This window comes from Podarcis tiliguerta, assembly GCF_965153285.1.
Source record: "Podarcis tiliguerta genome assembly, chromosome: 1".
NCBI lineage: Eukaryota > Metazoa > Chordata > Lepidosauria > Squamata > Lacertidae > Podarcis > Podarcis tiliguerta.
This window is the reverse complement of record NC_139534.1, coordinates 46239700-46267216: the sequence shown is the minus strand read 5'-3', so window position 1 is coordinate 46267216 and position 27517 is coordinate 46239700. Positions and strand designations below refer to the sequence as shown.

Genomic DNA, 27517 nt, shown 5'->3' with positions numbered 1-27517 from the left:
CAAATAAATGTGTGTCAAGGTGGTTTGTCAAGCACACTCTCTGAAATGAAGGGACGGTTTCTAAACTTCATCCAGGGGAGGCAGGCTCCGCAGAAGGGAATGTCTGTTCTTTCTACTCCCCTGTGATGGAGTAATGTGGCCAGAACCCTAATCTTATTTAGCAAGTTTTGGATTCCATGGATAATGGGATTTTATGTCTACATCAAAAGTTGGAACCAACATGAGGACTTTGCCCAGAAGCTACTATTGATAAATTTCTTTCAGCACCTTTGCTTCAGCCACAGCTTTAAACTCCATTGTCATCTTATCTACTGCTAACAAACAACTCAGAAGCTTAGTAGGTTGTTTGAGTTTTATTTCTTAATTCTTCTTTACATAGTACAATTTATAAAAATACAGAAGCCCAGCCCACCCCTAAAATTCACAGTGTCTAAAGGCAGTGGTTAACAATATACATTACCTTTATTCTAACAGTACCATTGTGTTCAGTTGCATAGGAAGGGTATTATGCCTTCACAACAGAGTCTGATAATATTTTCTTTTCCTATTTTGCTTCACAAGGCATATACTCTGCTTGTTGTTGTGATAATAATTATCTCTACTTATATACGCAAGAGCTGTCATTTATCTCCACTACAAAATAGAGTGGAGGTATCTCCCATCTTCATCTCCCATTTGTGTTTCCTCGTGCTTTACTTTTTAAAAATGAATTAGATTGCATTTCAAATATGCACACATTTGGATACTGGCTGAGAGTAGTTAGTTGTGCAGCTGACTGCCCTCTTTATCTTTTCTGTACCTCAAGCCTTTATGGAATTCTTCCTGACCTCAGTGTAAACTTGCAACACATCCCTCCTACTAGCGACTCGGGTCCCCCCAATCAAGAATTGCCCTTCAGTAAACATGGTCTTATCTTTAAAAACTTGCCCTTCAAATTACAAACAAGGATCTATGTGTTCTTAAAGCTTCATCCTGAAGCAGAAGAGGCAGGTGGGAGAAAATGGTCTATATTCACAATTGAAACAAACGCTGGTATGTCCAAGAGGTGCATGCCTATTGAAGACATCACATCTTTGGGCCCGGGAGATGGACTGGTGAGTAAACTGGGCTGGAATATTCTGCACATGGTTAAATGTGCACTGTCTTTAGGTATTGCAGGGCTAAGCCATTGCACTGACAATGGTTTGAAATGATTCACCAGTGAGCCTTGGCTCAAATTAAGCCTCAGGGCTTTTTTCTGCTTTCGCGGTGTAATAGCTCTGAACCTACTGCAAATAAATGCAGGCTTATAGTGTAATATTAGGAAGCTGGTGCTTTTCAGGACCTATTTATAGATGGTATTTTTCTTAGCACGAGAGAAACCCCTTAGAGGGAAATAGACCCATTAACCTTCCATATAATAAATATGTGGGCAGGATGTGATTATTTTAGTACAAGTGGAAGTATTTGGAAGCAAATATCACCACTGGTACAATGTGTCTGATACACGATATGTATGTTGGGATAGCCTTGCCAAACTGGCTGCCCTGCCAGTGCGGTCAGCCCAAACACCCACAGTGGCCATGCTGGCTGAGATGGAAGGGAGTTGTGTCCTCCAAATAATAATGGTTCCAAGTTGGGTCCAGGTGAGATAACAAAGAAGCAGGAAAACAACTTTTATCGTATTGCAACCCATGCTTTCTATCCTAGGCTATTGAAACACTGATTCCATGTTGACAGTGCGAGTGCCTTACCACAAAAGCCAGCCAATTCTAAATAGTTGTATTCAAATAAATGAGGTTTACTTTCCTGATCCAGAGACCCCACAGCAAAAGATGCACAAAATCTACTGTCTTACCTGTGCAAGAACGGTGTTCCATGTGCATAGTGGAGTTTCAATTTCAGGCAAATGTGCTTAGGAGCCAGACATACAGCTGCTAATTTAGAATGCATTGTTTCCTGGAAAGTACATCTGGCATAAATAGCAGAGATCACCCCTAAGGAATCTCACTTTGGCAGGTTTCTAGAATTTGTCCAGCTCTTTAAATGCTGTTAAAATTCCTGGATGTTTCTCCAGAAAATAGCTTGAGGTATCACCTGAATAGTTCAACTTAGAGATGACTCAAGGGTAAACTAGATGGGGATGGTGTGTTTTTGTGGGAACGGGGCTTTAACCAGTTTATTCTTCCTGTAGTTTGGATCAAAATTGCACCTGTTTCTTCCAGTGAGATGCAAGTTCTCTCTTGCACCAATGGCAGTTTTCTTCCCACTGGGAATAACTGACAACCAATTCAAGAGGGATAGTTTTAGCATGCGATAGTAAAAATAGTCTTGTGAGAGCTTAAAATTAAATTTTATTGTGTGAATATGCTACTGTGCACTACAGCCTATTTTGTAGCTTGAGGACATTTCATACCTCTTAAAAAATCAGGAAGGTAACTTGAGTACTATTTATACCAGTCCCTCTCTCTATAGCCACTAATATATGTAGCTTTTTCTCTTTTCTTTCTGCCTCTCAACTCATTTTCAGCAAGTACAAAATGAAGTCCTGCAAAAAGAAATAGGGATGGCTAAATTTGGGATGCGCTGAATACTGAAAGTAAAGTTGGATGCGCCCAACAACCGCAAGGTCAGAAGTCACCCATTTTTTCTTAAATTCACTCTATAGCCCCTTAACACCATTACATTCAACCTGGAATAGTAGCCTAGAAGATGAAAGAGTATTTATTTACCTGTAGAAGAGCATCTACAATACCACCTAACCAAGTTGAAAGCAATTGATTTTTGCAGTACAGTAAACCTGCAACTTGTGTGGAGGTTACAGTCTGGGGATCGTGCCCGAAGCCAAAACCACATATACTCAAAACACATTGGGTTCAATGGTGGATGGGATGGCTAAAGTCATTTTTCCCAGAATCCTGCTCCCTTTCTAATTTTTCCCCCCAGGCATATATGCGCAAAAGTTAAAGTTGCAGGCTTACTGTAATACATAAATGAAATTGGAACTCAAGGGGCCCAGCTCATCATATTATTATTATTAATATTATTATTATTATTCCTACTTACAGCTTAAGTTTTTTCTTACACACACCTCTATTGATAATTAAAAACAATAGGACCAATATACTAAGTCAATTTGGACTGTTTATTCATAAAGTATGAGCAAATACAAACATTGTTTACTTTGCCATTCTTAACAGGAATGGATTTTTTGTGGGCTGGGAAGATGAACAGTTCTAGCTACAAAAGTCAACTCCTCAATTTTAATTGAACAACAAAATTCATTCATCTATGAAAAGTTTTTCCTATTTTCTCTTTCGGGTTCCCCTTTGAAACCTATCCTCAAGTCCAAGTGCTGCTTTTATTATTCTAAATTTATTTTTAGACCATTCAGCAGTACATATACCATTTGTATGTGTTATAAATATATAAACATACACAGGAATTGAGTAAGGGGACTTTATGATGAACTTTACATTTTTATTTTGCTTGTGTAATAAAGTCCCACATTTGGTGTGACTAAATGGACCGAGTTAATTAGTTTGATTGCTGGATATAATTTTTTCTTAACATTAGATTTTGTAATGCTAGAATGGGGGAGCAATCCTAAATTATACCCCCGCCCTGCAAAGGGATTCAAATCATACCCACTTCCTACACCGATCTTCATCTAAGTTCATTCTCTAAAAAAAAATATAAAAAAAATAAGGCAGCAGGTACACATGTATAACTCATGTCCTAGGTGAGCTACTGCAAGAGATGAATAAACACTCAAATCACCTTTCCACTGCCATTACCTCATTATTCTTCAAAGGTTTACTTTTAACATAAAGAAGGTTCTCCCCCTTCTCTATTAGAATGTGCATATTATTGAAGAGCAGGGTGTTTTTAACTAGCTTTGCAGCAATAAAGTCAATGTATATTTGTTAAAATATAAATCCTCATCGTAAACCAAAAGGGCAGATTCGATTGCTGCACTACTAGTTTGGCAGAAGTGGCAAAACATCATCAGGTTCAAGAAACTGCATCACAACTGGTGCTGCCAGAAAGAGAAAGCAAATCTGTGTAGGGCTCCCATATAGTATGGTGATTAAGCTTTGCTGCTTTATCAGTCTAAACATTCTCTGTAGTCACATTATGGCAGTAGAGGGCACTGGGATAAGCAGCAGGAAAGATGAGCAAATGTTACTCACTTAGATCAGCTCTTGCACTGTCCACACACTGGACTTGCCAAAGTCTGGCACACCTTCTATGATGTGTGCGGTTCCCTTGCTGGCAAGGTTTAGCCACATTCATTTTAACAATTTCCAGCAGCAGCTCCACAGCTATGAAACGATAGATATGTCTTCTGCCCCTTTTCTGAGAGGGAGAGTTCTATGGCAGCTTGTAAGAAACTGCTGTATCAGAATGCATAAGAGCAGTGCAACTGTAGTGCTCGTACTTCTTTCCTGCAAAAAGCTATTATTTTTTTCAAAAAGAGACAAAACACAAGGGTGATAGTTCCTCACATTTGAGTAACCACAGGTTATGATTCTGAAATCAAAAGCTAACATTTTCCTTCGCAAATACGAAAAGCCATTTTCTTCCCTGCATCTGGAGAAAGTGAAGAGTTAGGACAACCTACAAAATATGATTTGTAAAACAGGATTTGTAGTTGCTATTATTTAAACCTCCGTTCTAAAAGAATCTGAATCTGCTGTGTTCTTTGCTCTCTGTCCCACTCCCTGGGTTCAACATATCCCTCTCAAAATGAAAGCCCTAGTTTCAAATCTGTTCAACTGAATCTTGTAGATGTTGCCTAAGCTTATAAAGGTGGTTAAAAAAAGGTAAAACAAAAAGTGGATGAGAGATCCTTTGTAGCACTTGACCGTACAGAATTTGGTCACAGTCCTCACAGCATCTCTGGGGTTGCATGCAACTTAATGACACTTTAATGGCTGCCTCCTGCTACATAGAACTGGTTTAGGAAATCCCATGAATCTCAAAAGAAACTTGCTGGGCAAAGTGCCCCACTAGATGTAAGAGAGCTGGGTCTCTTCCCCATGGCAAAAATGCATTGCTCCTCTGAAGGATATTCCCAAACATTTGCATATTCAGTTTCCACATCAAACACTGGGAGGGGACTTTGTTTCCTTGCTGACTAAGCCCTGCTGTCAAAAGCAACACTGCCAAAACAAATACATTTCCAGTGTGTACTACAACATCCATTATGACAACCCCAAGTGTAATAAATACCAGGTGTTTAGAAAACCCCTCTAGAGAATCAGACCGCTCTACTGTGGACATTATCAGCTGGGTGCCTGAAACACTAAATTAACTTAGGATGCAAGAATGTCACTATGCCCTATGTCATTAACCTGCCATGTGATAAGAAACTGCTCTTATTTTGCATTAGATGTTGCCCCTAAAGAATTGTACTGCCATGCAAACATTAATGGAATGTTAAAAAGCTCAGATGTTCTTTTCCACCCATTCACCCTACTTTCTGTTGAAATAGCATCTGCACACCCACGTTGCAATTGTCATTCATATTTTTGAAAGGGTATCATTCTTCACATTCAGATGCCTGGGAAGAATGAATTTGGAATATCCTAACTAAAAATATCCCTCCCCTAGCTTGCCCTGATTTCTGGCATTTGGAGAAAGAAAGATATGCTGCATAACCAGAATGGGAAAATATTCTATGTAATAAAATAAATTCTAGTCTTTATCTAACTGAAAAATAGATCTGGCTTATTTTATGGCAAAAAAGAGTGAACGAAAGGTTTAATTCATTTGCATATATACCTTTTTAAGAACTGTTGCAAAATAAATTACAATTTTGCAGCACCCTCTGAAACAGGGACACTGATCCAGCCATTTCTTACACAATATAGAGGCTCAGATGGAGCTCAATTACGAGCAAGTGTCCCAATCATTTCGGTGGAAAACACAGATCTGCATGTGCAGCAGCTTTCTTTTGTCAGGTGAATGGGATGTTCTGCACTCAAAAGAGCCACGTGTGCAACAGAAACCCCAGAAGAGTCTGGATTAGAGTCTGTAGCAATTTGATCAAGTTCTCAGTCATGGGCACATGGAAGCAAAAACCATAACAAAACCCCAGCAGGTTGCATATCTAAATCCCCCCAAAAATCTACAGCCCATGCATCCATCCAGACTACTTCAGCCATTGGTATACCATTCACAATTTAGGCACCAATGTTTTATGATATGTGGTTGCATAAGGTAACATCAGGTGTTGGTATGAGCACTGGATTGCTCTCCCTATTCAAACTAGCCATTTTGCATCATGAACACAGAGCCACTGACCGGTTTGCATGTCCTGCCTGTGTTAATGGTCTCGACTGTGCCATCATTCAGATTATATGTCCAAAATGTGTTTTAAAGGTGGCAACAGTAATGAGCACAGGTCTGGCTGCCAGACAGTGAACCTGAATCTAAAACAAACAGCTTGGACAAATGTCAAGCCAGCAACTGCAAATAGATATGGTCATTGCTGAAAGAAGATATGGAGGAGAATCCCCAAGCTCTGGAATTGTTCATCATTCATGCTGGGACTCTTATTACATGCTCTGCATTGTGGCAGTCTCCATCTCTTAGCACCAGGAGTTATGCTGAACAACAATGGCAAACTCGCTCACATTGCCAGACACACTGGGAATGTCCATTAAAGCGTGGTGTGCATTGGCTAGACATGAATGTCAGACAATCACCTGTCCAAAGACGACATGGCTTCTGCACTGGTCTAACACAATCACAGATATACAAAGAATAACATTTCAAAACTGGACTGGATTATTATTATTTGAAAAGGCTACAGACCCCATTTTTTACCTTTACCGAAGCAGAATTACTTTTTCTTCTTCTTGCTCAGACACAGAAGGACACTGTCAACTGATGGTGCACATTGTACTCCCATGGAGAAGTACTAGCTGGAAGACACTGAAGGAATCTGCAGTAGGCTTTATGGGTTAGACTATGCTATGAAGACATTCTTCAGAGACAAACTGAACTCAAAACATTTTTTCCCCAAGTGAATAAAAAATTATAAAAAATAAAATCAGCATTAGCACAAAGCTTGGTGATTTCAACAAGGACAGCAAGGCCATCAATCTAGCAGCTCCTTAAGAGACTACCACAATCAAAGTTAAAAGAAAATAGTTGCCCCACCCCTTCCAAAATCAAGATATTCCATGGCTCTTGTTCCACTCATCATATTTTCCCCAGTGGGATAAATTCTCTTCTACCCAGAGCCCATGCTTCAAGCACCCAAACCTATACTTCAGGTAATGTCATCCTACATTTCCCTCAAAACTATGGCTGGAAATGTTTCAAAATATTAGTTTTGCGTGAAGTACCTTATCTTTGTTCTGTTTATCTCACTAGACTTTATCTTCCATTGAAGGCTGCATATTATTTCAACGTGTCACAGGAAATGGTGATGACACACTGATCAACCCCCAAACCTAAACACCAGAATCTTGAGCACAATGTTCGATAAGGCTTCTCTTGTGGATGACATTCATACTACCATTAACCTGTAGGCTTACGAAGGACGCATCTCAGCGTGTTGAAGGCATTTGTCTTCCATGTCCACTGAGTTTCTGAAGCAGTGCTGGGTAGCCAAGTACCATTCCACACAAAGTTAGCACATAATGGTTGGTTCTTGGACTGTCATGGCATCAGACACAAAGGCATCTCCAGCCATAAATATCCATAGCAGTATGTGATGTCTCTAGCTGAGGACTCCTCAAAAAATCTTAGGCAAGATGGTCCATTGTCCATAAGCAGTGGGTCCACTTAAGGAGATGTACTACTCAAAAGTAAGACCACTGATAAAAGAGAAAATAAAAGGCCCACTGTATAATATTTACATCTAGAGACTGGGCCAATATTTGGTCCATAAACTCAATTTAAAAAATAAAAATCATAAAGGAAGCGATCCAGTTCTTGGTGTCCATCATCAGCTGTTGGTAAAGGTCCTTCCAGGGGAGGCCTCAGGCCTGTAGTCATACTTATTCAGTGTACTGGGGTAATAGGTGGTTGTGTACACATTTGTTTGCTGCAAAGGATAGAAGTTGGTCCTGTCATCTGGTATTAAATTGTTCTTGTTAAGTGTCTGTGGGGGAGAAAACAGAGAAATTTATAGATACACTCATTTCCCTCCCTTGTCTAAAAAGCTCACATATTCCATTTTCTAATGCGATTTTATATTAGTACCTTCCCTCTTCTAAGGTGTCGCCTTAAGTATTTTGTAGCTCTCTACAGAGACCTCTCTGTGGATAGGGCCACGACTCCTCCTGGCTTTGCCAGTGTTTTGGGCAATCTGAGCCAAGCCACTACTGCAAACCAAGCTCTATGGGTTTCTCCAGATTTGCAGACATGACTTTCCCATATTGGTGACATGATGCTTGATGGTCGTCACCACCATCTCCATCACCCGCCACTGTGCAACTGAGACTGGGGTCCCATCTACATGTTTCACTCCAGCTCCCTCCCAAGAGTAAACCAAAAGGGCATTTCTCTTTTGCTTTGGAAGAGCAGGTGCGCATTTACCTGATCTCCATCTCCACTGGTAGATATCCAGGTTTGCACCCCCCGATATTAAGTGTGTCACTTCTGTAAGCTACAGTGCAAGTAACAAGGCATGGTCACATTTGAGGGGAAAAGGATGGCTGAAGAAAATTAACAACCAAGAAAGTTACAAGTAGTTGTCAACAGCATGGAGAAAAAATGGAGGTGGGATGTAGGTGTCATTTTAATTGCTGATGTTTAAATAAGGGATTTCTTCTTCTCCCCCTTCCTTTGCCGGGCATTTATTAATTAATTCCTTTTAATGGCACCACCATAAGGCTGGTGTAAAAATTCACTGTCATTCCAACACACCCTTTATCTTTTTCTAGCTCATATATTTTTCTGTGCCCGGAAAAAGAAGTCTGTCACGTTTGAACACATTCAGAAAAAGAAACAGTGAAAAACAGCATCTTTGCAAAGGATTAAACATATAATTCCATAATCTTGACGTGGCTATTACAAATGAAACAGACAGTATCTTGCTCTCTTCTGACCTCAAGTGTAGCTCTCGGTGATCTCTTAACCAGATCACTGACCTGGTCAAAAACCACTTGAGCGCCAGCAAGTCTATAGCATCAGGTACAATTATCTTTCCTTATAAAGCACCCCCTGTCACGCTAGAACAGGGGTGGGCAGATTTCATGCTTGCAGGAGAGACTTTGTGTTTTACTAGAACCCATGAACCGGAAGCAGCTGCAGAGGACGCATGTAGAGTCGAGGAATTCTGAGCACAAGGCATTTGTTTGCCAGCACTGAAAGTTCTTCACAAAGGTTTATTCCTGATGGCAACCCAGCCACAACCACCTGCAACAATGACACTCCTCCTTTCTTCATTTCAAGAGTATCATTTAGGAAGGGAGTTAATTTGGTTATTAAAGAACATCAGAAATTGGTGATCTTGAAATCACCCAGATCTACCAGTAGATACAGATCTACCTTCTGCCCGCTGCTACACCAGACACAATGAAGCTTTTAGACAGGAGATGGAAAGTGGGTTAAACCCAAAAGTGCCTTTCTGTGTGAGAATGTCTTCTATGCATGGAAGGGCTGTTTTACACATTGATCTCTAAAGTGTTCCACAATAAAACAAACAAAAATCAAAGGTGTTTTTCCTGCACAGTCAGATGCATACGGACTGCCTCCAAATCTCCACAATATACAATAGAGACTATCATTCACTCAGCAGCCATGTGCTTGCATGATACTGACTGAGCATCCCACTTTTCCACTTCCATCCCTGCCACCTAAAGACCTTGCAAGCTACCTCACTGGTCATAACAACATCTACTGTATTTTTCTGTGTAGTCAGTGGAGCGGACTCCCTCAGGTGGTTGTGGACTCTCCTTTACTGGAGGTTCTTAAGCAGAGGTTGGATGGCCACCTGTCTTGGATGCTTTAGCTGAGATTCCCACATTGAAAGGGGGTTGGACTAGGTGACTCCCAGGATCCTTTCCAACTCTACAATTCTATGATTGTACCAACTCTGGTCAAACAAGGGTTGGGGGGCTTTGAAGCCTTCCCATATGATACAAAACCCAGACTGGAATGAAAAGTGGGGAAAAGAGAGGAGAGGATGAGGGAATATGTAACAGTGGGGCCTCTCAATTGTGTGTTTGTGTGTGATTGTGGGGAGCCTTGTATCCCGCCTCAAGATAACAAAAGGGCCTGCACTAGAAGTGGTCAAAGCCCAAGGCTGGTTTTGCTTGGAACGTCCCAACAACAGCAACACACTCCCGACTTTATACTGCAGCACAGCAGACAGCAAAGATTCAGAGCTAGTGAATGGCTGCTAATATTCCACATAAATTTGACAGAGGCAAACATTCAAACCCTTAAGTGGCAGCATCCACTGATCTTAAATAAGACGAATGTGACAAGCCTGCTTGGCTTGCTGCTGCTGCTGCTGCCGCCGCCGCCATAAGGTAATGACACCTCTGTAAGATGCATCATTGCTCTGCCGGTGTAATCTTCACTGCATGAGAGCCACACCTCCCGAGCATGGCTGACTGCTCAATTTGACTCGACCCAATGAATTAAAGAGGGTCAGGGGAAGAGACTAATAGCTTTCAGCTAAGCTGTACTGCTAAATCCTTTTTGTTCCTCCTCAGTAAGCCTCCTTGCTTTCTCTTCCTAGCAGGCATTATGTAAATCAAGCATCCCTTGAAGTGATATTTAGAGCTGCGGGATAATGCAATAAAAATAATGCTGTTTCCCACCTGCAAACCATTCCCTTTCATATCAGACTCTGCCCACTGAAAACATGTGCTTTGCCACTCAAGCGGCAAACATTCTTAAATGCCGGAAGGTGGGGGGGGGGGGTAGGCTTTGTTACACATGTAAATCGTAAGAACCAAAATTTGCATTTCACTTTTTTTGTTGGGGGGGGGGGAGGGTTGAGGGGATGGAATAAATGATTTGCTAATCTAGCCAAGAGTCTCAATTTTAAAGCCACGCGGTGAAGAGATGGGTCTCAAGGAGAAACCGTTACTAACTTTCCAGACTGCTGCAATTCATCAAGCTTTTGACTGATGGCTAAACTGTCAACAGATTGATGCTGCAGCTTCAAACGATGTACAACAGAAGGGTCACTACAGGAAGGAGGTTCTTGCTGGGGCTGCATCACTGCTTCTGCCAGCCCACACATGGGAATCAAGGGTGAAGAAAGAAAACAGCCAGTAAAAGTGAAAGAGCAACCTATCAAATTAAAAGATAGGAGATTGCCATCTTGCGCTTTCCAGGGGATAGAAGGGTAAAAAAACTCCACAAGCCTGTTTCTAGCCCAGCTGCAAACACCTCCTGGGAAAGGAAAGGTGGTTCAAAGTCTTCTGTGCTATCTCTGCCTCCCTGGACCCCGCAAGTGTTATTTTCAGCAGCAGTAAAAATGACCATCCACAAGGGAACAAGACATTGAGAAGTCAGGCAGTGCTTTGGAACATCACATCCCCCTTCTAGTTTTATTTCTCATTTCACAGCTGGAAGGTCCTCTGATTTTTTTTTAAGATTGCCGCTCCATCTGAAATTATTATTCTTCAGGGGATGGGAGGAGAGCAGAGGCTCTGTTTCCCCGTCTCCAGCACTGACATTTCCCCTGCAGCATCTAGGTGTGTATCTCTGGGTGGTTAATGAACCACATATCACACGATTCAATATCCCTTTCACCAAGGGTACTGCACCAGACTGATGAAACCGGCTTTCTTTCTGTTGACAGAAGGAAGGCTGTATTGTGGAAATTTCTCTGCAACCTGAAATAATTCCTGTAACTGGAAGTTACAAGGCTGTATTTTGCAAATCCTCCCTCCCTCCTTCACTCTCACACACAAACACACTTCCTATTGCTTCATTCCCTCGTCACCAAGAGCCACCCATTCATTGTGGCATGTCCAAGCACCAGTGGTTCTAGGCTCCAACCATCCCCTTTTATTGGGGTCTTTTTCTTCACTAATCCTGCCTGGCCCACAATCTACGACATTCCCTTTCCTTGCAGCCCTACATGACTGGGCCTGTTGCTCCTGATCCGCTTCCAAAGGACACCTTCCTCCTCCTGCCAAGCTCTTTTCTCTGGGTATGTGGCTGGCACTGGCAGCAGAGGCAAGGGCAGCAAAGGACAAGTCTCTTGTCTTGAATAGCTTGGGACCTATATCTGAGTTTTGAGCCAGTTTGGCCATTCATCTTTTGTTTACAAGTCTGATATGATACCATAAATGTTCTGTATAATTCTACATTCTCCTTGGTCCTTTCCCCCCCCCTTTCTGATATGCTGCACTGAGCTCAGCTGACGTTTACCACATTGTTCTCCACTCGTGATCTAGCTCTCTTAAGACTAGCCACAAACTAGCTGTAAACCATGAAAAAAAACTTGGTTACAGCTCAAGGATAGGCTGAACTATGAATCGAGATTTGGATGACTGGGGAAGACTACAAGCTCCTCCCTAGGAGCTTGCTCATACTTGCTATGTTATGGTTTGGCTTAGCATGATGTGCCAACCAGGACTGTATTTCTCATGGTTGCTATATGGTATCCTCGGGTCTAGAGATGCTCTGGTTTGGTTTGCTGTGGAGCAAACAGAGGAGAACCATTGCCATTGTTTGGAGGCTTCCTGCTAACCACTGTTGGTAAAGGATTTTGGATTAGATGGACCCCCTATTCCTGATTGAGTAGGTCACATCTTACGAAGATATGAAGCCACTTTATAATCTCAGACAATGATTTAGTACAGTACTGTCTGCTCCAGCCTGCCCTTCCAGTAGGTGGAGACTCCCAACTCCCACCAGCCTCCCTTAGCACAGCCAGTGGTGAGAGTTACACTCCAAAACATCTGGAGAACACTAGGTTGGGGAAGGCTGATTTACTCTGAATGGTTACAGCTCTGTTACATCTTGGGCATAGGTCCCAGATCTGCAACCGAAAAATATTTTACGTCAAGATGCCATGTATTGAACCTAGAACATCTGCATAAGGGGAGAAAGGTGTTTGGTCAAGCTATCTTCTTGTTCATTTATATTTATTGCAGTTGGGGGGATTTTTTAACATTCTTTGTGCTTTTAGTGCAGACCCAGATTCCTGCATGTGAAGCCTACTTGCATACTCAGCAAAATTAAATTTAGGAGAACCCTCACACATAATTTTGCCCTTGGGGCTGCATGGGGTGTGTGTCTTTTCCTCACTCAGCTGGTTGGCAACTCGTGAGTACTATGATCAGCCAATATATAGGCAGGATAGAAAATCCCCTTCCTCATACCATGGATCATTACAATCATGATTACCAGCAGACTGATAACCCTTGCTTGTGTGTATGGCCCTTTTGGAACTCTCACTTGGAAGCGCAGTATCTAAAACAGCAGGTGCTTATGTTTTAATAGTGTGCGCTATTACAGCCCAAACAACCTGGCTGAGCAGGGAATGGTGTAAGGAGCTGCAACCTAATGCATGATGTAAACAACTCCTATTACAATATGCATTCGTGCTGAACAGAACACAACACCATCAAAGGACTGTAGAAGCTATTGCTAATTAATGGAACATGAATGGCTGATTAGATGACTTGAAAAATTCAGCCACAACCTTGGCTAAAAGATCTGACAGCAGAACCCAGAATATTCTGCACAAAGCAGGCAGAAGATATCCCCCCCCCCCTCTCTGAATCATCAGTGTCTTGGCAGGTTATCAGTGAAATGATCGATGGGTTACTGCCATCAACAGCATTTACATCTCATCCATATGTACTTGAATGCCCGAATCACCCTCATGCAGGTTCCACCTCCTTGTCATTAGATCTTGCTTTCTTTGAAATATGTTGTGGTTAAAACACAGATGAAATATGCTGTGGCTAAAGCACAGCTTTTGAACAGGGAGGTTTGAAGAAACAAAAATAAAATACTAGAGATGGCTTTGGAAACCTCTGTATCATCATAGACCATTGACTGTTAACCCTTTGCGCCCCTTCCCACTATGTCAGAGGTGTTGGGGTGCCCTGTCTGACCACCACTTCGGTTCATTTAGAATGGAAGGAATGGCAGAGCTCCAGGAAATTCTGGATAACATTCCATCTCCCACTTTCTAACCTGTTATGCCTTCCTGATTACTGTGTGACACAACAACATCCTCGCTGTAAGTTGTAACAAACAACGCATTACAATTTTTGGCACATGAAAAGCACAGAACATGAGCTTTATCTTGCCTTGCCGGCAGGCACTCACCCCACCAAACACAGCAGATTCCATTATTCGAAACAGTGTCAGGTCTAAGTGTCAGATCCACCTTGAAATCTCCCTGCCCCAATACCTGGTCATATCCATTTTGTAGACTTAAATAGACTTTACAGTCCCTCAACCCTGAAAATTGTACACCTGATGTGGGATGGGTGGTGGTGTGGGAGAAGAGATCTCTTATAAATCACAGCATGAAACTACCATTTCCAGAATTCTCTGTCATGAAAGGTATAAAACCAATGTGACTTTGCCATATAGATGGGGTCCTCTTCCTAATTGCCTTTTCACTCCTCTGTGTTTTTTAGAAAATCTCAATTGCCTAGAAGTCCAATGTGTGTCTGTCTCTGTGGTTTCTACCATGTGGTTCCCTATAGATAGAACAGTCTTAACCCCTCTGTTAAATAAGCCATTTCTTTCTCCTCCTCTAAGGATCCACTTCTTCAGCAACTCCTTTGCTGAGCTTCACTTAGAATCATAGAATTGTAGAGTTGCAAGGGACCACACTTAACTGCCCCTTTACTGCCCTCTGAGTCTTCCTTAGCCTATTCTCTACTACCTATCTGTCAATTTCTTATGTCTCCACCCCCACTCCATCTATCTAATGCACATGACAAAATTTGAGGTCAGGGATTCTTACCACTATGATGCTTCTGCATAGCACTGAATCAGATGCTTAAAGACCCCTTCCTATACAGGAATGACCTTACTGGGTTGGTGGGTGGAAGGGGATGAATGATTTCGGGACCAAGAAAATACCTCAAATTAATGAAACAATCAGAAACTTACAGTAGGATCCAGATTGTGTTTTCCTTTCTGTAAAGATCAATATTTATTTAATTAGCCAAAAGAATGGAAAGGGGCGGGAGAAAAGAGAAGCAGGGGAGGGGAAGAATCTAATTTGTGAGACATGATTTACCTTCTACAAGTTCATGCTGACTTGCACTTAACAAAAGTGCTTTCTTATTAACCCTCCTCCAACTTTCTGCCAATGCAATCTTCCAAAACTTTTTTTTTTTTTTTTGCTTATATCAGGCAAAATAATTTTACAAGGAGCAAAGCATCTCTGAGTTGACTTTAAGTAAGTAAGAATGAGTATCTCCCTGCCCTTCACCATCTATATTGCAACTGCACCCACAAACCAGATGGGCTTCTTAGTGTGCAAAGACAATGGATGAACATAGACACATGTATTCAGGATTCATGAGAACTTCAAAGAGTCAAATTCCTGAGGCCTGGTTTTTGAGGTGGAGAGTCACAAATAAGCAACTGAGCAAGTCCGGACATCAAGTTAAGTCTAGCATGCAAGCCCATAGAACAGGGCTGGTCCAACACATTTTACTGCTTGAGCAGGAGGACAAATTTGGTAGTCCCCATTTCTACGCAACAAAGCTGACTTGAGTGGCAGCTGAATCTTATTTCAACACTGACAAGGCACCTGAGGACAGCAGGCTCACTTGGAGAACACAAAGTGTAGTCTTCATGGCATACACAGCTAGGAAGCTGCCTTTAACAGAGTCAGACTATTGGTCCATGTAACAGTACTGTCGACACCATGGGCAGCCAACACGGTGCCCTCCAGATGTTACCACGTTCACTATTTTAATGAAAAAGAAATAAGCAACAGGGGAGAGGGTAGGTAGGAGCTGTTTGGTTACATGGTTTGCACACGCTGTTGGAATACCATGCTCTGCTGCTACATGAGCATATGATCAAGTCCACATTGCTTGCCTTCAGTGCAAGTTGCCTAATGTAGGGGCCCTCCAGGTATTTTGGACTCCCAACAGGATGACCAATGTTCAGGGAATATAGGGAGTCTAGTGGTGCCATCCACCAACTGGAAGGCACCACATTACCTACCCTTGGTCTGCACAGACTGCCAGTGGCTCCACAGGATTTTAATCAGGGATATTCAAAGCTCTACCTTGAAATACTGCAGACTGAATCCAGGGCATTTCCTAGGAGACTATTTTTAGTACAGTTAGAGATCCTGTGTTAAAGAACTGTGACACACTAATTGTTCTACATTCTTTAGCTTAGCCATAACATAAGCTTCACTTATGTTAGAGAAGTTTTAGAAATGGGGAGCATGCAGTCATAAAATCTCCCATCCACACTTTGAAGGGATACAGTCCTAGGGGGGTTGTACTATAGGATTCCTCTGAATTTGTTAGAGGAGACCTCTAAGTTTCCCTAACTAAGTATACCTCAAGGTTTAAATTTCTTAGCTTCATGCATTTCATTTTTTTGTGAAGAGAAAATTGCTGTCCATTGATTCCAGATCTTTTGACACATACTTTCTCATCCACCAAGATCCACATCACCAAAAATGTGCATTGAACCATTTCTGGAACACAATTTTGTCCTAATATTAGGAGATTTAAGCTTCCCTTGAAAATTCACCTTTTTCCTCAGAAAACAAGCAAGAAATTATGTGAGGAAGCAAAACGGGCGATTCCTTACATCTCAGAAAGAAATTGTCATTGATAAGGAAGGCCAGCTTAGCCAGTGCAGCTCTGGAAATAATAAGGTCTTGTTATTTTTCCAGACATCTGCTGGGCATGTAGCTTGTTAATCTAGACTTTAAAATAATTATTGATGCAACAGAGCTGGATTTAGGATTATCAAGGGTTAGTAACTGCCTGTGACACCACTGCCAATAAGGACAGGAGGAAACTCTCACTGGAGAGAAAGAGGCAGTTCTTCAAATGCAGAGTTGACCTCTTCCACACAGGTGAAGAGTACATCTCTGTAGGCAAGGGAGTTCCATCAATGAACTGCCGCACACGGCCTGAGAGAAGTGGGTAGGCCTGGGTGATCTATCCCCATTTGTTTGTTGGCAGTCGGTAAATTTTTCATTTGGAATTTGGCAGCTGCAGGTCAGGTAAGCTGCTTCTGAAGAATTTAGCTAACAGGCTTCAAAAACAAACAGGTTGATAAGATGAAGGGTTGCTTCCGGTTGCCAAAACCTATATTTCAGCTCTGAAGGACATTTTAAAAAATTGTTTCGATGCAGTGGCACTAATTGAGAAATCCCTAAAAACGTTCTTGCTTTTTCTTTATCGCCATGGCCATTTGGAAGCCTTACTTGCCAAGGAAGCTCCGAATCCAATGAGTGGCCTAATTGCAACCTGCTCCACTTTCTGTACCTGCTGCCCGTTTTTTAAAACTATGAATAGCAATCTTTCTGCTCTTGCTCTCTGCAAGTTAATTAATTGCTTTTAAGAGGTATTTCCCCCTGCCTACAAGTTACTTTGTTGATTACAGATGCTGGGTGCTTTATTATGTGTTAATTACTACTGGGATACTTGCTAGCTTGTCAGGTTCATTTCTTGATAACAGAAATGCCAGATTTCTATTGAAAAAGAGGTTGCCAAGGCAACCAAAACACTCTGGAGATAACTCTCTTTTGGATAGGCCTTCTAAGTAAGCAAAGAATCTGGTCACAAAAAGGTGGTGTTTTATGTGGACATCATCATAACAATCGATGGCCTTTTAAACTGTGGGTGTGGGGGTTATTGCTTCGTTTCTTCTTATGTGTTTTTGTGTTTTTATACAGTAAACCGTCATGTGATCATTGGATGAAGGGCTGTATGGAAATTCAAAAAATAAAAAACAAGAACTGTACAAATGTAGCTATTATTTGATCCCTTCTGAGAAGCAACATGGGAGAAAATTTGGATGGGCCATGAGAGAGGATAGGAAAACAATATTATGTATGTAAAAATACATGCAAACATAGCAGAGCACAGCCCAATGGTTCCAAATCCAAATCCTGAACCTTCAGTAGGATGCTGGACTTATCTCCAAAATTTAAATATTGATATACCATGGCCCTTCAGAAACATGCCTTAGTAATGTTACCTAGCATATATGTTTGCAATGAAGGTGATGGAGAAAGCAAGCTCACTCAATGATGGAGAAACAAGCTAGTCAACCACAGCAAGAAAGCATCACTTAGTTTCAACCACTGCTCTTTGCATTGAGGCTTGAACCCAGCTACACAATCAGAAGAACCACGTGGTAAAGTTCCTGCTGTGCAGAACAATTTCAGTGCTTCCGCATAATTCCCTGCATGTCAAAGAGATGGCAAAGTTACCTACCCCACCTGTTTCAGCTGATCATGTAGCTCAGCTCTTAAGTGTGCTGGGAAAACTTGCTGAAGCAAACTGTACTAAACAAAGGTTATGAGCCACTGGGATGCACTGCAAATGAATTAAGTGTATAACGCAGACCTTTGGGCAGATGAAGCCTCTTACCTTGAATTCCATAGGTGTGTATTTCTCATTCTTGGGAGTTGTGTTGCCTTTGTAATGGAGATGATTGGGAGTGGTGGGATGGATAACAGTTGACTCCTGAGATTGCCTCTGGCAACGCTGGCAGTACACATAGATAACAAAGGTTAAGAGGCTAGAACCAAAGAAGCAGGAGACCCCTGTGGCAATTAGGTGGATGAGGCTGAAACCTAGAGAAGAAAGTGTGGTAAGAGATGCTGTGGTTAGAGACATAAACAAGAACAAAAACACTTTCAACAACAATAAACCACTCAAGAGGGTGATTTTCTGTTTCCTAGGCATAAGGAAAATGTGTTTCTGAAAGAAGCCAGTGTCTTGCATGGTAACACCCACTAACAGACGCTTCCTTCCTTTACTATCAAGTCTGCTCATCACAGTTCTGCTTCAGTGGCATCATTCGCTGCTTTCTTAAAGCTATTCCTTTCTCCTCCAATTGATACTGAAACTAAACATTAAGCTGACAGGCAGAGAAATGAGGTATACAAACAATACACAGCAAAAGGTTCCAAAGAATGTGCACGTCATGGAAATAGGGAGGTGGGTGGTAAACTCAGAATTTCTCAAATCAGAAGAAAGAAAGGCCTTCTGACCTACCTAAAATGCACAAGGAATGAAAAAGTGGAAGTGGCTGATAAGGTGTGGTAGGTCTGGGCTGGTTCCCTATTTGAGGAGGTTCTTGGCAAAGTGCTGTTGGGTGGGCCCCTCCTCTGTCAGGGGATTTACCTGGCAGTGGGTGACAGGGAGTAGTGGCAGGATTCTGAGCAGATACATCTAACTGCCATTAAAATTTCCACAATGCCCCAGAGTGTCAGGGACACAAATATGATTGCTAGGTGCTCAGAGTACTCGGATGAAAAATATGTATTTTTAAAAGGGGCCTAGAACAGGCTTCAGCAGTAGCCATTTCAGGGCTCTGGAAGCCCAAAGATCCTGAGAGTTCATGCTAGCACTGAATGGAAGCCTGCAAAATGCTACCACCACCGAGAAGAAGAAGAGCTCATTGCTTTTTCTATGAGACCTCTGCTCAGGGCAGCCAAGGCAGGGGACCTGCTTGGCGTTGCACAAGCCACCCCCTGGCTGCCTCCAATGTATGCTGGCTGCTAAGGATACAGGATTCCCCACCCTCCCACACCAGCCTGGTTTTTTGGTCTCTGATCAGCTTCCGCTTCTCCAGCCATCTCTGAGAAGCAATTGCCATGCTGCCTTCTCCACTGAAAGCCTGCATGCGCTCTTGCTGATACTTTCTCCACTAGCCACAGAAAGGGAGGCTCCTGGGAGAAAAAACAGGATACGGCAAGAACAAGGGAAGACACTGAATATTGCCTGGCTTGGTTTCTTGGTGAGCAATGAAAGCAGAACCCCAGCTGCAAGCTGACACCACTGACACAGGTACCCCGTAAAGATTTCAAAGAAGAAAGTTCCTGGTGCATAAAACATTCCCCAACACAAATAAGTAGACATATAGATTTCAAAACGCTTCCATTCCAGTGGGTTACCAAGGAGATGTTCTACTGAGAAAGAGGAATGCAAAGGAGTAAACAACAACAAAAGCCAGTGACAAATTCTAAGAATCATAAAGTTGAAAAGTCACTTGAGGATAAGATTTCCTAGGCCCTACTTTCAGCATCAATGTAACACTTTAACATGGATTTTGCCAAGGTGAGTTGCAGTTGGTGAGGTGCTAAGAATTCTCTGCTGCTCTGGTACTGAGCAGCTGATTCCTCAAAACTATTCATCCTCAGTCCTGCCCCTTACAAGGTCTCTCTGCCTTTCAGCTGTGCCTCCATGTAACCTGGCTAAATATTTGAATAACATGAGCATTCTATGAATCTGCAGGCTGATGTTTCTGGTTTTGCCCATAACTCAGATTCCCCCTTGTTTCACGTGTGAGAGGGCAGCAGGCTGGATTTCTAATGATTATATCTTTGCCAGATATTCAGAGGTGCTAAGGGATAAATAATATCCCCATGCATTATATAAACAAATAAGACTGCAATGGCAGAAGAGGGCAGTGAAAATATCAATACCAATGCATAATGATGAATATAAGGTTAATAAGGAGACCCTGAGCTGAGGCACACACCTGGCAGGAGGAATGGGGATACAAGAAAACCAACCGTGCTGCTAATGGAACTGGAGTCTTAATTCCGTTGCTTCCCCTGCAGTCACACACACTAGACGGGAAGGTCTGCCGATGGAGCGTTTTGCCTTTTCTGTCATTGCTGTAATGCTTTTTGCACAGAGAGTGACTAATGCGCAGGCCAAGAGCTGTCCAAGCGGTTCGTCAGGAAAGCTGCTTACTTGTGGGGGCTGTTGTGCAAAACCACTGAAGCACCACGGTGCTTTTGGATGACCCAAAATCTGCTCCTAACAATTATATCTACTAGAAATTTGGTGATCAGTTTCATGACGGCTGCAACAAAAGCTTAAATCACTCATTGGCATGGTATGTACAGTATGTTAATGACTTAATAAGTCAAGATCTGCAATGAGCTGGGGTAGGAGTGCAGGGAGCTCGTTTCCATCTGCTTCAGTTATCTCTGCACAATTAGCTGAAAAAGCCAGAATTCTGCTCTTAACCATAGTTCCCTACTACAACTGAACTTTCAAAGTACCAGAACAAGTGCCTTGTGTTAGCGAAGCTGCTATTTTTCTCCTATTCAGAAAGATGGTAGGTATCAAAAAGCACAATGCGAGAAGCAAGGAAGGTTGCTTTCTCTTCTGGCTCTTCAACAGACTCTGCTAGCTATCAAGAGACCTGCAGGAAATGCACAAAGAAAATGCAATTCCCTGAACTCTAAAGAAGTCAGATAAAATTAGTGGCATGGCAACTGCTTTTCCGGTAATCAAGGTTTTGCATTGGCTGTCTAATCCTGTTTCCAATGGCAAGATAGCCATCGATTTTGCATTGGGTTCATTCGTAGAGACAACTTAAGAATTCACTGCAGTCTTATTATACGAGCTACCCTGGTACAAACTCAGATTATTGCCCTGTGAACTACTGAAGCAATCCCCGTGCATTCATTTCTCCCCCTCTCCATCCTCAAAAACCCCTGGAAGTGGGGAGTGAGATGTGGGAATGCTCTTACACAGAAGGGGAGGGAGATAGGTATGTGTTGTTGTGTATATGGTGTGTGTATATGGTGTGTGTGTGTGTGAGAGAGAGAGAGAGAGAGAGAGAGATTTGGTATGCTCGTTTATGCTTGTGCGGGAGAGAGACAGTAGCAACCAAGGCTACTTTCACTTCAAAAGGTGGTTGGGTGCAAATCTCATCTTCCTGGGGGTGGCAAACACCATTCATAGACCGTTGTACATGGTAAATGAGAGACAAACACAGAAGCACCCACTACATTCAAAAGTGCTCAAGAAATTAAAACATTTATACAATTAACAAGGGATGTGTCAGATCCAGCCTGAGAAACTTTGCCAGTCTTACCAAAATTCTTAAAAGCTTTGGAAGTTTCTCCTGAACAGGAACCCGTATCAATGTTTTGCTTATAATGAAATTCGGTGACAACTCTACAATTAACTAAGCGCTCAGGAAAATGAGGAATCTCTCTTCATCTTTTCCAGTCCATTTAAAAAGGAGCTGCAGTGGAAAGGACTGTGATCTCCCTGGTAATTAATTATTCTGAGATGCTCCCTCCCCCAAATTAAATTCTTATACCAGAAAACTGAATCACAGATACTTTCTCCCCTCCCTTCCTCCCCTCAGACAATCGGACTCCAGTGGAATTAAGGCTATCAACGGGATGTGAACTGCACAGATTAATGGTTGGGTTGATGCTTCCCAGAAAAGAGGAGTCATGTTAAGATAAAAATAAGATCTATAGTTAGCTGTACTCTACCTCCACAGTTCGTGCTCTCGTCAATGCTTGAGGCTGGCAGGATTACTAAACAAAGAGAAAAACAGTGGGGAGGAAAATGTCATTTTTGTCATCTGCGACATTGTGCAGGCAATTAAAATCCCTTTGCTCAATGCAAGGCAAGTTAATCTCTGCAGCAAATGGAGGGCCTCCCAGAGCTTTGGCAAAAAACACAGAATGTAATATAGTGAAAAAAAGTTTTAAAAAGAATATACTCTCTATTGCATGACAAAATTGTCTGGATTGCAAACTATCCAAATACAACACAATAAGCATCCTTAGAACTGTTTAATTCTGGCAAGAACTGTGCAAATTACAGAAATATAAATAGAGATATAAAAAAAGACTCAAATGAGGCATTTAAGTTGTGCTCATAAAATACCTGAATAAATGTGAATACCGTATGATCTAATTCAAAAATATTTTGACCAATGTATGACAGACGACCTTGCTATCTAAGGATGTTTGTATAGCGTAGTTTATTCTGAGAACTTATTCTATAAATGATCAGTTACCTTGAATTACGTCCATCAGATATAGTGAGGACCACTGGTTTAGATGGCCTTTTAAAGAGTTAGACAAATGTATAGGTATTTCAGGAACTGAACAGAACCTGCATCTTCATATATCTCTAGATACCAAATAATGAGCAGAGGTGTTACACTCTCTTCTTTCTCATGGGCCTCCTTGGAACATCTGTCTGTCCTCTGCTGGAAGCAGCATGCTGGTTCTAAATTTATCCAATCCAGCACAACTTGCCCTGTGCATTTAATTTCTGTTTGTGGTGCAGAATACAAAACTCCCTGATTATATAAGATCTATTAGTCACAGAATCCTTCCCATCCCTAGATGGAGGTTAACTATAATTCTAAACAATCTATAACTACACCAGAGTTGCTGCCATTTCATTTCCACACATGGGATCCTAAAAATCCTCCCGAATCTCTTTCCTTCTGCAGGATGCCTTCTCTTTGCATAACTGAACTAATGGAATACTAGTCGGCATTCAATATACTCACTGCCTTAAAAAACACAATCCTATCAATATTAAAAGTGGCAATCAGTTCTTTTTAGTAAGGCATCCGTCTCAGCAATTAGTGGAGCCCTCTAAACCGAGCCCTTTCCTTGCTCATTTAGCATGCAAAGTTGCACCCACCTGGGATCTCATTGTACAAGCAGTCCTGGTATTGAGTGCTGTTCCCAGCACATTGGGAAGATCCTGGATTGTGGATTTCGCAGTAACGACTACGATACTGGATCCCATCTTCGTTACACAAGCTCCATTCAGACCATTCGGACCAGCCTCCTTAAGAATGAGAGATAAGACTTAAGCATGTGGGATGATCACAATGTCAAGCCAAGAAAAAAACATGAAGGACAAAAGGATATGGAAATCCAACTGAGCATTTAGAAATAATGTCAAATACCCAGGAACAGGGAAAGTCTGTTTTGAGAAGCATAAAGTAGACTGGAAAATGACAAAACCAGTGGTCAAGTTCTGTGATTCAAAACTTGGAAAAATGCTCTGCAACAGTCTTCTCAGCCGAGCTATTGTTTGGGAACAGACATCGACAGGTGAAACTCGAAAAATTAGAATATCGTGGAAAAGTTCATTTATTTCAGTAATTCAACTCAAAAGGTGAAACTAATTTCCAAATGAGATGCAGAAGTTGCTCTCATCAGAAAAGAGGCCTTGGGACCACTGAGCAACAGACCAGTTCTTTTTTTCTTTAGCCCAGGTAAGACGCTTCTGACCTTGTTTCTTGTTCAGGAGTGGCTTGACAAGAGGAATACGACATTTGAAGCCCATCTCCAGGATCCGTCTGTGTGTGGTGGCTCTTGATGCACTAACTCCAGCCTCAGTCCACTCCTTGTGAAAGTCCCCAACACATTTGAATGGTCTTTTCCTGACAATCCTTTTCCAGGCTGCGGTCGTCCCTGCTGCTTGTGCACCTTTTTCTTCCACACTTTCCCCTTCCGCATAACTTTCCATGAATATGCTTTGATACAGCACTTTGGGAACATCCAACTTCTTCTACAATTACCTTTTGAGGCTTTCCCTCCTTATGGAGGGTCTCAATGATGGCTTTCTGCACAACTGTCATGTCAACAGCCTTCCCCATGATTGTGCTTCCTACTGAATCAGACTGAGAGACCATTTAAAGGCTCAGGAACCCATTGCAGGTGTTACGGATTGAATAGCTACTGCACCTTTTCTGAGATTGTTAATTTGGGGTTTTCATCAGCTGTACTCCATAATCATCACAATTATGACAAATAAAGGCTTGACATATCTCGCTTTGCATGTCATGAGTCTATCTCATATATTAGTTTCACCTTTTAAGTTGAATTACTGAAATAAATGAACTTTTCCACGATATTCTAGTTTCACCTGTATCTATCTAGCTATCTAGCTATCCAGCTATCTAGCTATCTATCTCTATTTATTAATTTATTTCAAAATTACATTTGAAGAACAACAGAAGTATTACATCAGTCCTGAAATCTCAAATGCATTATGAAAACATATTTTTTTAAAAGAACATAAATACAAAATATATAAAAGGATGTCACATAGAGGAGGGAGAAAGGTTGTTTTCTGCTGCTCCAGAGAAGCGGACATGGAGCAATGGATCCAAACTACAAGAAAGAAGATTCCACCTAAACATTAGGAAGAACTTCCTGACAGTAAGAGCTGTTCGATAGTGGAATTTGCTGCCAAGGAATGTGGTGGAGTCTCCTTCTTTGGAGGTCTTTAAGCAGAGGCTTGACAACCATATGTCAGGAGTGCTCTGATGGTGTTTCCTGCTTGGCAGGGGGTTGGACTCGATGGCCCTTGTGGTCTCTTCCAACTCTATGATTCTATGAAAAACGATGGCATTATACAGAATAAGAACAATAGGGCTACCTTCACACAAGTGTGTGTTGCACAGTGCTTCCTCGGTGTGCAGTCCAATGCAGATATCCTCCCCATTAGAGGGCGCTGGGTTGGTGCAGGTTCGGGTGCGCTGGTAGTGCCCTCCTCCACAAGTTGCTGAGCACTGAGACCAAGGAGTCCAGCAGGACCACGAACCTTTCACTAAGGATCATTCAAAATAAAACAATACAAAGATGCAGGCATGCTTTTCACCCATCTGTTAATCCCATCACAATAAAAAAAAACCCAAATCATTATTTCAAGGAGAAGAAAGCTATGGAGAAGCTACCACACTAGATGAATAGCATCCTAACTATTTGCCCACAAATACTTTTCCTCACTGTTCACAAGTCCCTATTGGTTTATTTCTCTGCCAAAATGATTTAAGTTAGTTCATTGCATTTCTGGCCCCTCCAAGCACATAGTTCTGAAAAGGAGGGAAGGAATGGCTATGATTATAATGCGAAAGTAATGACTATTCTCACATATGCACATTTTTTTTGCAACATCCAAACAATGTCATTGGCATCAAAAAGCCAGACCATATTCCCCCCACATTTAATCTGGATTTACCCTGTGTGAGAAAAATCTGATACATTAAAAAAAACCACACCTTTTGCCCACAATGTATTTGTGATATCTGAATGGCCCTTTACAATATTAAGCCCCTGTCTGAAAGTCCCCTGGAAAAGCACTTCAGGGTGCACAAAACCAACAGGTGTGGTTTTGGGGGTTGGGAAAGGGTGGAGAAAATGGGGAAAGGAAGGCTCCTTTACTGTTCTAATCCAGTAAGAAGCAGGGCCATAATTTCAAGGACTAGTTAAGAAGGAAATAATATTTCCTGATTGCCAGTCAGGAAAGAGTAACCAATACTTAGAGGTGGGTAAGCCATATTGAAATAAGCAAATCTGGACCATGGAATGGTGAGCAAAGTCAAAGTACCAGATCTAATCTTAAACTTAAAGACACATCTGATTCTGCACAGCTGTCGCTTTACTAAAGGAGCAGAAAGTTCTAATGTTTTTGCAGCAATGAGATTTGGTTGCACCCTCTCTGCGTGCAATCCAAACTTTCTTTGCCTTTTGAGGGCTGAGCTTACAGCTATGTATGTTAAATGCCTTGTGCAAAAGTGCCAGCTCTAACATCGGGAATCATGCCATGCAGCAGGGTGAAGTGGGCAGCATTAGATGGCATCATGAGGCATGAATTGGTGTGTGAATGGTGCAGCGAGACTTTTCCACATTCTTGGCCCTAGCAGAAGAAAAGGGCACGATGTGTTGGCTCTGCTTTGGGCAGGAAAATGTCTTGGGCCAGCACAGGCAAACATGCCCTACGATGGCAGGGTGAAGAGTAATGGAAGAACTTCATAGCACGCTTCTTCAGCATGCTCCTCGCACTGAACAAAAGCAGGGAGCGGTCACAGTATTTACCTGGACAGGGATGTGGGTTGCAGTCCTGATATTCCATTGCAGATCCTATGCAAGGTAGGCCACCGTTTTTCGGTTCTGGATTGGTGCATGTTCGCTTCCTGGTTCTGAAGCCCAGCTCACAGTCTCGAGAGCAAGATGACCACCCTCCCCAAAAGGACCACCCACCATTGATAATCCGAATAGAGGTCTTGCCGCTTTTCAGAAGGTCATCAACTAAAGCTGGGGGGGGGCAGTGGGGAGGGGGGGAGAAAGAAAAATATAGGCATGAAACACATGGAAACCCCCAGCTTTCCTCCCAACCTTGCAGCAGCAGAAGTGGGCAAGGAGTGTTCAGACAGTTGCACGGTGAACTATGTTCCCTTCCCAGCTTCAAGGCTAAGAGGAAGGCGGGAAGACTTTTGGCCACTGTGTTGCCCAGAGCATCTTAGCCATACAAGGTCACATTGGCACTCTCTCTCTTTTTCCTTCTCTCCAGTAAGAGATTTCTGTGGCAGGTGAACTGCCAAGGCTTTACGAGCACCCCAGTCACACTGGCAAGATTCCCTCCCCTGTAGGTGATCATGCCAAATATAGGTTACATTCATCACATAGTGAAGAAAAGAAACTGTGGTGCAGTAAATGAAATGAACCTGCTTAGCCCCACTCATGCCAACATGTGAGTGGTGCTAATGGTGCAGACACCATGCAGTGGTTGTGGGCTGGATGAGGGCCAATGCACTGAGCGTGAATCCTGGCAAGATGCAGGCCCTG

General features: G+C 42.2%; 1 protein-coding gene across 9 annotated transcripts in view; it reads right to left on the bottom strand.

Moving 5' to 3' along the window:
• Window positions 1–334: 334 nt before the first annotated feature.
• SEMA5B (semaphorin 5B) overlaps window positions 335–27517 on the bottom strand; it is a 350137-nt gene continuing 322954 nt past the window's right edge. For 7 of the 9 annotated variants that reach the window (XM_083406846.1, XM_083406853.1, XM_083406850.1 and 4 more), the window contains 6 exons: window positions 26768–26986; window positions 25329–25499; window positions 23577–23726; window positions 22403–22447; window positions 18519–18724; window positions 335–8098 (listed from right to left, as the gene is read on the bottom strand). In XM_083406846.1, the coding sequence (XP_083262972.1) occupies window positions 7943–8098; window positions 18519–18724; window positions 22403–22447; window positions 23577–23726; window positions 25329–25499; window positions 26768–26986 (947 nt within the window). In that variant the 3' untranslated portion in view covers window positions 335–7942. Of the gene's footprint in view, window positions 8099–8535; window positions 8606–18518; window positions 18725–22402; window positions 22448–23576; window positions 23727–25328; window positions 25500–26767; window positions 26987–27517 lie in introns of all 9 variants that reach the window. The other 2 variants (XR_014503687.1, XM_083406852.1) reach the window with 2 other exon arrangements.